Below are 12,706 nucleotides of genomic sequence, written 5' to 3'. Positions count from 1 at the left end.
GTAGACAGGGTGCTGAAGACAGCATTCAGCATGCTTGCCTTCAGTGGTCATAGCCTTCAGGATAGGACATGCTGTATATGTAGAAGACATTGAGTACTGTGTGCAATTCTACATAGGAAGGTCACCCTAATATAAGAAGGATGTTATTATATTGGAGAGGTTGCAGAAAAGAATTAAAGATGCCACTGAGACTGAGAAGTTTGAATTTAAGGAGAGCGATTGGATAGGCAGGGATCTTTCTTCCCTGGAGCATAGCAGGTTGAAGGGTGACCATAAGGAGATTTATGAAATCATGAGAAGCACAGATAAGGTGAAGAGCAAAGGGTTTTTCCCCGATGGGAGGGGAGTTCAACACTAGAGGGCGTAATTTTAAGATGAAGGGTGAAAGATTTAAAAGGGACCGGAGGGGCAACTTTTTTTTAAAAGAGGGTACTTTATATGTGAAATGAATTAACACCAGAAGTGATAGATGCAGGGACAGTTTGAAAAGATATTTGGACAGGTACATAAATAGAAAACATTTACAGGGATACAGGTTAAATGCAGTCAAATGGGACTCGTTTTGTTTGGGTAACCCGGATGGCATGGGCGCGTTTTGTTCGGTTAATCGAATGATGGATAACATAGTTGAGCCAAACATCAGAACCTTGCAATCTTGCTGGATAATTGAAGTTCCTCTGTTGTTTGGGCATTTTCTTTCCCAAGGAAGGATACCTATGCAGATGGCTCTATTATTAGCCAGCAATTGTGACAGCAAAGATCTTGAGAATGTATGGACTGCATGCACAATCTGATAGGGTGGTTGAGACAGAAAGCCTCACCACATTAAAAAGAATACTTGGATATGGTACTGCAACCCATGGGCCGATAAACAAGAGGCAGAAAATGGATTAAGACTGGATAGTCTTTTCAACTAGCACCAAGATGACCAATTGGTTGCCTCCTGTGCAGTGATGTTGCTATCTCAATGCTGCAACAATCATTGTGACTCAAAAACAATGCACTTCACAACAAAAACTGGATGCATGATACCTGCTGCGACCACAGTGAGACAAATTCTGACGACTTCAGTTACACATCAATAAATCCCGATCAGCTATTAAATGGCTTTAGGTCAAAATTTAGCAAGTGGAGCATTTTTTTCAAGACATAAGCATAGCTTACTGTTGCTGGAATTGTTTTTCAAACACTGCATTTGAGGAGAAATTTTCCACTTTAGCACTTTTTTCCTATAACTGGTTACCTTGTTCTGCTGACTCCAGTGCCAAATGCTAGGTGTTTCCATGCCCAAACTAGGAAAGGGGTCTTTACCAACTATAATTAGTCCTATTAAGACCAGCTTGAAGACTGATAGAAAGGATGCTACGTGTCTGTAAAACAAGACGACGAAACAAAGGTCAAATGCTTTGCCACATATTATATACAAATTAGTTCCGCATTCTAACTCTGTTCCTGCACATTACTACTAAATCCCTAAAACAGTACCAAAATCAATGGGCTGTAAAGGAGTGCTGGAACACAGGCATTTGGTCATTTCATTAAATTACTGGATTAATAAAATAACTGAAGAGAAGTTTATAGAAACGATGATTATTTGGCTCATCACTCCTCAACAGCCACATCAGCACAGTGACACTACCCTCAAACTGGAGTCAAAGTTATGGGTTTTTAGGCATATCACCCAAGCTGACATCATAGTATATTGAAGGTGAATGTGTGCGAGATTGTCAAAAATGCTGTCTTTTGGACAAGATGTTGAATAGAAATCCTATGGTTGTTTAATTACGCACAGAAAATCCAATGGCACTGTTCAAAGTAGTGCATGCATGGCTAATAGTATTCCGTATCAATATTTCATATTAACCAAGAAACTGATTAATTGCTTGTTTATTTAATTTACTGTCTTTAAGACTGTCCAACTTTGGCTTTCTTAGTCACTTACATTAATCCTGAAGTAAGCAATTGACTGTGAAGTGCTTTCCAACATCCCAAAGTGGTGATAAGGCTGTTTGACGTCCACCACAAATTTGTCAATTGAGCATTCAGGTCTATTTTAGGTATGTGCAATGTGTTTCCTTTTGCTACCCTACATGCCATATTGTTACAATCCAAGCTGATATCACAACTGGAAAAGTCAGATCCCACATTGAAATTTAGCACCACAGCTCACAAAATAAAACAAAGCATTGCTGATGCTGGAAACCTGAAATAAAAACAAACAGCTGGAGAAACCCAGCATGTCTGGCAGCATCTGCAGAGAGAACGCAAAGTTAATGATTTGAATTCAGAGGATTCTAACTGCTAAATCAGCTTTCTCTCCATGGATGCTGCCAGAATAGTTAAGTTTCTCCAGTAATTTCTGTTTTTGTTCTATAGGTCATACTTTGTTGTTTTATTTGATGAGGTAATCCTTCACTGAAACACAAGCACAACTTTGCAAATTATTAACATAAGAATAGCTCATTACACAAAGGAAATGATAAATAAAACAAATCAAAATATTCGGGGGGGGGGGAGACGAGGGGGAGGTGGGGGGGTCGAGAGGGAGGGGGGGGCGGTGGGGGGGAGGAGGGGGGGGGAACGAGGGGGGGGGGGGGGGGGGACGAGAGGGAGGTTTGGGGGGGGACGAGAGGGAGGGCATGAGAGCGTGGGGACGGGGGGGGATGACGAGAGGGGGGGGGGGGATGAGCCGAGAGGGAAGGACGGGGAGGTCGAGAGGGGCAAAAGGAGGTGGGGGCAAAGGGAGGGGAAAGAGTGCGAGGGGGGGGAAAAGAGTGCGAGGGGGGGGGAAAGAGTGCGAGGGGGGGGGAAAAGAGTGCGAGGGGGGGGGAAAGAGTGCGAGGGGGGGGGAGAGTGCGAGGGGGGGGGAAGAGTGCGAGGGGGGGGAAGAGTGCGAGGGGGGGGAAGAGTGCGAGGGGGGGGAAGAGTGCGAGGGGGGGGAAGAGTGCGAGGGGGGGGAAGAGTGCGAGGGGGGGGAAGAGTGCGAGGGGGGGGAAGAGTGCGAGGGGGGGGAAGAGTGCGAGGGGGGGGAAGAGTGCGAGGGGGGGGAAGAGTGCGAGGGGGGGGAAGAGTGCGAGGGGGGGGAAGAGTGCGATGGGGGGGAAGAGTGCGAGGGGGGGAAGAGTGCGAGGGGGGGGAAGAGTGCGAGGGGGGGGGAAGAGTGCGAGGGGGGGAAGAGTGCGAGGGGGGGAAAGAGTGCGAGGGGGGGGAAGAGTGCGAGGGGGGGGAAGAGTGCGAGGGGGGGGAAGAGTGCGAGGGGGGGGAAGAGTGCGAGGGGGGGGAAGAGTGCGAGGGGGGGAAGAGTGCGAGGGGGGGGAAGAGTGCGAGGGGGGGGAAGAGTGCGAGGGGGGGGAAGAGTGCGAGGGGGGGGAAGAGTGCGAGGGGGGGGAAGAGTGCGAGGGGGGGGAAAGAGTGCGAGGGGGGGGAAGAGTGCGAGGGGGGGGGAAGAGTGCGAGGGGGGGGAAGAGTGCGAGGGGGGGGGAAGAATGCGAGAGGGGGAGAGTGTGAGAGAGAGACAGATAGAGGGAAGAGTCATTTAAAAGGGACCCAAGGGGCAACCTTTTCACACAGATGGTGGTGAGTACGTAGAACGAACTGCAGAGGTGAATATAATTCCAACATTTAAAAGACATTTTGACAGGTACTTGGATAGGAAAGCTTTAGAGGGATATGGGTCAAATGCAGATAACTGGGACTAGTTCTGTTCAGGAAATCAGGTCAGCATGGAAGAGTTGGGCCGAACAGTTTGTTTCTGTGCTGTGTACTCCTGACTTTACCAAGTGGCATAGTCACTCAAAATCCTTCACTATATCCCATCACCACTGATTGTTCCAAAAAGTGAACAATCAGCAATTAGTAGAATTCATTTCTCAACAAATTACCTTCCAATGGTGAAGCTTGGCACTATTATATTCAAAACTCCAGAAGTCTCTACACTAATATTTCAAGACAGGTGCATTTTGTCATAGAAAAGCTAAATATGCATTAACTGCTCACAGTGTATATTTGAACAACACAGACCACCATCAACCAAGGAAAGGTTGCAGCAGTTGGAAGGACAAGTCACTTTACAAAACAAAACTCAATATATTTTAAAATAATTAAAAAATAGACATTACCTGTAGATAGGTTGTGGAAGGTAATTTTCTCCTTCGATACGGATGTCGGGATACCGCTGGCTAATAACCCGCGTATACTCCTCAAACACCTTCCTGTACCCTCAGGAGATACTTTGGGGGGGGAGGATAAAACAATGCAATTAGTTTCATCCTAAGGAAGAAGAAACATACTAAGGGAAGAACGAAGCAATCATCACTGACAAGGGAAGATAGCGACAGCATGAAAGCAAAAGAAAAGGCATACAATCTGGTGAAGCTAGAGGATTGGTAAGCCTATTATAAAAACAAATTTAAAATGAGCTATGTGGATGGGTAGGAGAGAGATGAAATATAACGGTAAGCTAGGGAGTAATAACACACATGATCACAAAAGTCTTTTTTTAAGATATATAAAAGGTGAGAGAGAAGTGAGTGTGGACATTGGACCACTGGAAAGAGAGGCTGGAGAAGCAGTAATGGGGAAACAAAATGCCTGGGGAACTGAATAGATACTTGGCATCAGTTTTCAAGTTGGACTTCACCATTGCATGTTTTTCACCAGAACTTCGAGGGGGCAGGCAGGAGGCTCAAGGTGAGCGCAGGGGCAATCACAAGGCAGAAGGTGCTGACTAGGGTGAAAGGTCTGAAAGTCAATAAATCAGCTGGACCAGATGAACTACACCCCAATTTCCTGAAGTATATAGCTGAGGAGATTGTAAAGGCATTGGTCTTTCAAGAATTACTGCAGTCAGGAAAAGGTCCACTACTTTTCATCATTTATATAAATGATTTGGATATGAGCATAGGAGGTATAGTTATTAAGTTTGCAGATGACACCAAAATTGGAGTAGAGCACAGTGAAGAAGGTTACCTCAGATTACAACAATGCAGGTTCATAGCTCCTTGAAAGTGGAGTTGCAGGTAAATAGGATAATGAAGGCGGTGTTTGGTATGCATTCCTTTATTGGTCAGAGTATTGAGTACAGGAGTTGGGAGGTCATGTTGCGGCTGTACAGGAAATTCCCACCCTACCGGCACCACTCCCTATCTCTTCCTCCACTACACTGATGACTGCATTGGCGCCACCTCATGCTCCCACGAGGAGGTTGAGCAATTCATCAACTTCACCAACACATTCCATCCTGACCTTAAATTTACCTGGACCATCTCTGATACCTCCCTCCCCTTCCTGGACCTCTCCATCTCCATTAATGACGACCGACTTGACACTGACATTTTTTACAAACCCACCAACTCCCACAGCTACCTGGATTACACCTCTTCCCACCCTACCTCTTGCAAAAATGCCATTCCTATTCCCACTTCCTCCACCGTATTTGCTCCCAGGAGGTCCAGTTCCACCATAGAACACACCAGATGGCCACCTTCTTTAGAGACCGCAAATTCCCTTCCCACATGGTTAAAGATGCCCTCTAACGCATCTCGTCCACATCCCGCACCTCTGCCCTCAGACCCCACCCCTCCAACCGTGACAAGGACAGAACGCTCCTAGTGCTCACCTTCCACCCTACAAACCTTCGCATAAATCAAATCATCCGCCGACATTTCCGCCACCTCCAAAAAGACCCCACCACCAGGGATATATTTCCCTCCCTACTCCTTTCCGCCTTCCACAAAGACCTTTCCATACTTGACTACCTGGTCAGGTCCACGCCCCCCTACAACCCACCCTCCCATCCTAGCACTTTCCTCTGCCACCGCAGGGGCTGTGAAACCTGTGCCCACACCTCTTCCCTCACCTCCATCCAAGGCCCCAAAGGAGCCTTCCACATCCAAGGTTTTACCTGCACATCCACCAATATCATTTATTGTATCCGTTGCTCCCAATGCGGTCTCCTCTACACAGGGGAGAGTGGGCACCTCCTAGCAGAGCGCTTTAGGGAACATCTCTGGGACACCCGCACCAATCAACCACACCACCCTGTGGCCCAACATTTCAACTCCCCATCCCAATTTGCCGAGGACATGGAGGTCCTGGGCCTCCTTCACCTCCGCTCCCTCCCACCAGACGCCTGGAGGAAGAACGCCTCATCTTCTGCCTCGGAACACTTCAACCCCAGGGCATCAATGTGGACTTCAACAGTTTCCTCATTTCCTCTTCCCCCACCTCATCCTAGTTCCTAACTTCCAGCTCAGCACTGTCCCCTTGACTTGTCTGGACGTGCCCTACCTGCATGTCTCCTTTTTCACCTATCCACTCCACCCTCTCCTCCCTGACCTATTACCTTCATCCCCTCCCCCATTGTACTCTACGCTACTTGTCCCCACCCCCAACCTCCTCTAGCTCATCTCTCCACGCTTCAGGCTCACTGCCTTTATTCCTGATGAAGGGCTTTTGCCCGAAACGTCGATTTTGCTGCACTTTGGATGCTGCCTGAACTGCTGCGCTCTTCCAGCACCACTAATCCAGAATCTGGTTTCCAGCATCTGCAGTCATTGTTTTTACCTCTGTACAGGACATTGGTTAGGCCAGTGTTGAAATATTGCGTGCAATTCTGGTCTCCTTCCTATCGGAAAGATGTTGCAAAACTTGAAAGGGTTCAGAAAAGATTTACAAGATATATGGTGGGCATGGACGGGTTGGACCGAAGGGTCTGTTTCCATACTGTACATCTCTATGACTCTAAGATTAGAGTAGTGCTGGAGAAGCACATCAGGTCAGGCAGCATCCGAGGTGCAGGAAAATCGATGTTTCGGACAAAAGCCCTTCATCAGGAATCCTTTCTTTTTGGAGGAGAACTTCTTCAAAGTAGGCATCCTTGGAAGAGGCTTTGCAGTAATGTTAAAAACAACTAGACAGAAGTGGGTACTGTAGATGCTGTAAATTAGAGTCATGATTAGAGTGGTGCTGGAAATGCATGGCATGTCAGGCAGCATCCGAGGAGCAGGAAAATTGACGTTTCGGGCAAAAGCCTTTCATCAGGAATGTCCTGATGAAGGGCTTTTGCCCAAAATGTTGATTTTCCTTTCTAAGTAGACGTGATTTATTTGGATTTCCAGAAAGCCTTTGACAAGATGCCACACAGAGAGCTACTAAACAAGCTAAGAGCCCATGGTGTTGGGGCAAGGTACTGGCAAGAATAGAAGGCTGGCTAGAAGACAGAATAGTGATAACTGGGTCTTTTTCAGGATGGCAGTCACTGACTCCTGGAGTTTTCAGGAGTCAGGTTTGAGACAACAACTATTCACACGATACACTAATGATCTGGATGAGGAACTGAGAGCATTGTTGCTAGGTTTGCAGATGACAAAGTTAGGTAGGAACAGATAGCTTAGATGGAGCGAGGAGGTTGCAGAAGGACTTGGACAGGTCAGGAGAGTGGTTACGCATGGAATACAATGTGGAAAAGTGTGGGGTTATGCATTTGGTCAGAAGAGTTCTAGACTATTTTCTAGGTGGGGAGAGGCTTAGCAAATCTGTAGCACAAACGGACTTGGGAGTCCTAGTTCCAAGTCCTTTGAAAGTTAATATGCAAGTTCAGTTGGCAGTTAAGACAGCAAATACAATGTTAGCATTCATTTGAAGAGGGCTAGAATACAACAGCAGAGATGTACTGCTGTATAGCTGTTAGGTTCTTTTACTCTTGAGATTCTTTCACACTTGATGCAACTATAACACACCAACTTCTGTGAACAATCAACCAAGTTTATTAAGCACAGTACAGTACAAGCTCTCTGGAGGAACCTTTAACATACACCTCACAGAGCTTACGGGGCCGTGGCAAAAGCTCTCCCTAAACAAAGGAAATTGTCTTTGTACAAAACTCTCAACATCATCGTCAGTCCTGCCCGAAAGATAACGCTCAGCCATCCTCTCAGTCACATGCCACTCAAGATACAATGCAGTGACCACCTCACCTCCAGAAACAATGGAATGTAAATCATCCTTCAATGGTCAAATCTGTTGCAAATTGTTTTTTGTAACTATAGGAGAGGAGTCAAATTCCAACTGTAAGTTTCGTATTGATTTCTGGATGAAAATGTAAATCATCCCTGAATGGCAAGGAAATAGCCATGTAAACCTCCCAACATTTCACCGATAAGACCGATAATTGTCATTTTTATAAATGACCTAGAGGAGGGGCTTAAAGGCTGGGTGAGCAAGTTTGCGGATGACACGAAAGTCGGTGGAGTTGTGGACAGTGAAAAAGGATGTGGCAGGTTACAGCGGGATATAGATAAGTTGCAGAGCTGGGCAGAAAGGTGGCAATGTAGCTAAGTGTGAAGTCATTCACTTTGGTAGTAGTAACAAGATGATGGATTACTGGGCTAATGGTAGGCTACTTGGTAGTGTGGATGAGCAGAGGGTGTCCATGTACACAGATCTCTGAAAGTTGCCACCCAGGTAAATAGTGCTGTGAAGAAGGCATATGGTGTACTGGGCTTTATTGGTAGAGGAATTGAGTTCCGGAGTCCTGAGGTCATGTTGCAGTTGTATAAGACTCTGGTGCGGCCTCATCTGGAGTATTGTGTGCAGTTTTGGTCGCTATACTATAGGAAGGATGTGGAGGCATTGGAACGAGTGCAGAGGAGGTTGACCAGGATGTTGCCCAGGATGTTGCCTGGCATGGCAGGAAGATCGTATGAAGAAAGGCTGAGGCACTTGGGGCTGTTCTCATTGGAGAAAAGAAGGTTTAGGGGAGATTTGATAGAGGTGTACAAGATGATTAGGGGTTTAGATAGGGTTGACAGTGAGAACCTTTTTCCGCTAATGGAGTCAGCTGTTACTAGGGGACACAGCTTTAAATTAAGAGGTGGTAGGTATAGGACAGATGTTAGGGGTAGATTCTTTACTCAGCGGGTTGTGAGTTCATGGAATGCCCTGCCAGTAGCAGTGGTGGACTCTCCCTCTTTATGGTCATTTAAGCAGGCATTGGATAAGCATATGGAGGTTATTGGGCTAGTGTAGGTTAGGTAGGCTTCGGTCGGCGCAACATCGAGGGCCGAAGGTCCTGTACTGCGCTGTATTTTTCTATGTTCTATGTTCTATGTAAGACAAAGACACATGACCTTACCCCCAGGGCATTCAATTTCTAGCAGGTCAGCAGAGCAAATTAACTCTTTTATATTTCACAGGAAAGGCTGTGTAAGGTTCTAGTCAGACCACATTTGAAATATTAAGAGCAGTTTCGGACCTCACATCTTAGGATTGATGTGCTGGAGGTGCCCACAGGCGGTTTACAAGAATGTTCACAGGGATAAGGGCTCATCATCTGAGAAGCGGTAGACAAATCTGAGCTTGCATTTCATGGAATTTAAAAGGATGAGGGGATCTCATTGAAACTTAGAGAATACTGAGAGGCCTGGATGGAATGGAAGTGGAGATGTTTCTACCACTAGACCCAAGTGCACAGCTTCAGAATGAAGAGACGATTCTTTAGAATTGAAATGAAGAGAAATTTCCTCAGTCAGAGTGGTGAATCTGTGGAAAAGATTGCCACAGAACTCTGTGAATGTATTTACGACAGAAAGACAGGTTTGTGATTAGTAGGGAGTTGGGGAAAAGGCAGGAAAATGGGGTTGAGAAGCATATCAGCCATAATCAAATAGTGGAACAGACTCAGTGGACCAAATGGCCTAATTCTGCTCCCATATCTTATGGCATGATCTAAGTTCTCTGTCTCAGTAAGATAGCTTTATATGGCATTTTCTTTTGAAACCAATGTGACATTTCAGATTTTAAGCCTTCAAAACACCTTTAATCAGTAGGTCCCTTTGTAGATAATGGCACTACTCAATGAAACAGAAGGGCACAGAAGGCAGCACCAGATTTGAATTGCCTGCTGATTTAGTTTGACATTTATAAATATGAGCCAGGGTTTCATAACTTGAGTTATCCAATCATTTTTGAGAGAAAAAAATACCACAAAGTTGAAACATGAGTAGACATGCTTGGATAGATTTGGATACTATTTCCCACAGTTGCTTACCCTACATAAACAAAACGACTAATTCATCTAGAAAGCTGCGAGTACAACTCAGCAAGGATTAAATATCTGAAGAAAAGGGATATGGGAAAAGACAATTGACATAGTTTCTCGCTTGAGGTCTTATGCCATGACCTCCGTCATAGAGCTGTGCAATCTAAAGAGGGAGTGACATATTTCACATCACCCATACCCAACATGATAAAAATGGACATGGGCAGTAAGATTGAGAAGGCTCTTTGATTACATTACATTCAAGAGAAAAGATGGCTGAGTGGTATTATTGCTAAACAATTCAGAGACCCAGGTAATATTCCAGGCACCTGAGTTTGATTCCCGCCATGGTAATTCTCATGGAATTTGAATTTTTTAAAAAATTTTGAATTCAGAGTCCAAAATCGAACATCACTACCATTCTTTAGAAGAGGAAACTGTCATCCTCATCTGGTCTGATCTATATGTGATCCCCAGACCCACAGTAGTGCGGTTGACTCATAACAGCCCTCTGGGCAATTGGGGCAACAAATGCCTATCAGCAACACCCATATTCCAGGAATTTTTTAAAAACACAATAAATGCTCAACAGAACAGGATCCTTGGAGCACATTGGTAGTGTTCCTACTTCTGGGTTAGAAGATCTGGGTTGAAGTCCCACCTCAGGTTGTTAAAAACCATTGATTCTTGTGGCACAGTGGTATTGTGCTCATTCAAGTCCCACCTGCCTTGGAGATGTGCTGTAACATGACCAAACAAGTTGACTAAAGATATTAAAATATATTAAAAATGGATCAAGTAAAGGATAAAAATCTAAAATTCTGAGGTTTCCCTTGACAATGACAGAAATGGTAATGATCAAAACTTACACGTGAAAGAAAGACTTTGTTGCAGACAGAACGTTATTTGCCCTGGACAGGTAAGTACACACTAGGAAAAAATGAGGACTGCAGATGCTGGAGATCAGAGCTGAAAAATGTGTTGCTGGAAAAGCGCAGCAGGTCAGGCAGCATCCAAGGAGCAGGAGAATCGATGTTTCGGGCATAAGCCCTTCTTCAGGGTTATGCCCAAAACGTCGATTCTCCTGCACCTTGGATGCTGCCTGACCTGCTGCGCTTTTCCAGCAACACATTTTTCAGGTAAGTACACACTGAAAGCCTCAGTGCTTAAGTGGTGCATAAAGAAACCTCACCATTTTCGAAAGATGTTTCTGGAGATGATTTCTATTCAATATAACAAAACGTAGATTGTTAAAGATGAGAAGAAAAACAGCCAAGGTCAATCAAGAGGCAAATTTGTGTGGGGCAAGCTAGAGGGAGGTCTGCTTAACAACAAATCAAATAATCCTTAGACAGCACGTTCTAAATCCATGAATACTTTCATCAAGAAGAAGGGCCACAGAAACATGGGAACACCACCCAAGTACATCTCCAAGTGACTTCTCATCCTGACTTGCAGGTGGAGATAGGAGTTAGGAAGGCAAATACAATGACAGCAGTTATTTGACAGGACTTGAATATAAAAGCAGGAACGTACTTCTGAGGCTCTATAAGGCTCTGATCAGCTGACATTTGGTGTCTTGTGCATCATTTTGGGCCTCAAATCTCAAAAAGGATGTACTAGCCCCGAGAGCATATTCAGAGGAGATTCACGAAAATGGTCCCAGGAATGAACAGCTTAACAGATGAGGAATGTTTGAGGACTCTAGGTCTATATTCAATGGAGTTTAGAAGGATGAAAGGAGATCTAATTAAATCATACAGAATACCAAGTGGCCTGGGCATAGTAGATGTTGGGAAGATGCTTCCATTGGTAGGAGAGACTCAGGCACAACCTTACAGTAAAGGAAAGATCTTTTGGAATGGACCGAAGGAGAAACCTCTTCAGCCAGAAAGTGGTGAATCTATGGAACTTGTGGCCATAGAAGGTTGTGGAGGCCAGGTCACTGAGTATATATAAGACTGAGATAGATAGGTTCTTGATCATCAAGGGGATCAAGGGTTACAGAGGGAAAGCAGGAGAATAGGGTTGAGAAACCTAGCGGCCATAATTGAATGTTGGAGCAGACTTAATGGGCTGAATAGTCTAATTCCTGCTCTTAAGTCTTATGGTCTTATATCACCATTCCTTCAGTATTGTTGGATCAATGCCCTGGAACACCTCCCCTGATGGCATTTGGGGGTGTATCTTCTCGAGGACAACTAGGACTGGGCAATAAATGCTAATCCAGACAGCAGCACCTGCATCCTGTGGCTGAAATTTTATAAACAGATGCTCAATGCATTGCGATTTCAGACAAACTAAAAATCTGACAAGTCTGCACTTGCTATCCTCTAGTCGAGATAACTGGGAGTCATTACAATTCCTTAACACAGCTATTGAGAAACTGGGAAGTACTAATCTGAATATGCATCATGTAGATATAGGAAATACAGTTTTAATAAAGCTACATCCTAAACACTTGGGCAGCACGGTGCTGCCTCACAGCGCCAGAGACCCGGGTTCAATTCCCGCCTCAGGCGACTGACTGTGTGGAGTTTGCACATTCTCCTCGTGTCTGCATGGGTTTCCTCCGGGTGCTCTGGTTTCCTCCCACAGTCCAAAAAATGTGCAAATTAGGTGAATTGGCCATGCTAAATTACCTGTAGTGTTAGGTGAAGGGGTCAA

General features: G+C 45.2%; 1 protein-coding gene across 1 annotated transcript in view; it reads right to left on the bottom strand.

Annotated features, from left to right (window-relative positions):
* Nucleotides 1-12,706, bottom strand: part of LOC132821780 (thioredoxin reductase-like selenoprotein T) — a 44,047-nt gene that overhangs the window by 12,095 nt on the left and 19,246 nt on the right. Inside the window, exons 2-3 of the mRNA XM_060834550.1 lie at nucleotides 4,119-4,229; nucleotides 1,244-1,370 (exon numbers count right to left, since the gene is read on the bottom strand). Coding sequence (XP_060690533.1) covers nucleotides 1,244-1,370; nucleotides 4,119-4,229 — 238 coding nt within the window. The remainder of the gene's footprint in view (nucleotides 1-1,243; nucleotides 1,371-4,118; nucleotides 4,230-12,706) is intronic.

The sequence above is a fragment of the Hemiscyllium ocellatum genome, chromosome 13 (assembly GCF_020745735.1).
Source record: "Hemiscyllium ocellatum isolate sHemOce1 chromosome 13, sHemOce1.pat.X.cur, whole genome shotgun sequence".
NCBI lineage: Eukaryota > Metazoa > Chordata > Chondrichthyes > Orectolobiformes > Hemiscylliidae > Hemiscyllium > Hemiscyllium ocellatum.
Note: the sequence above shows the minus strand (reverse complement) of the source record. Positions and strands in the feature narration are given on the sequence as shown.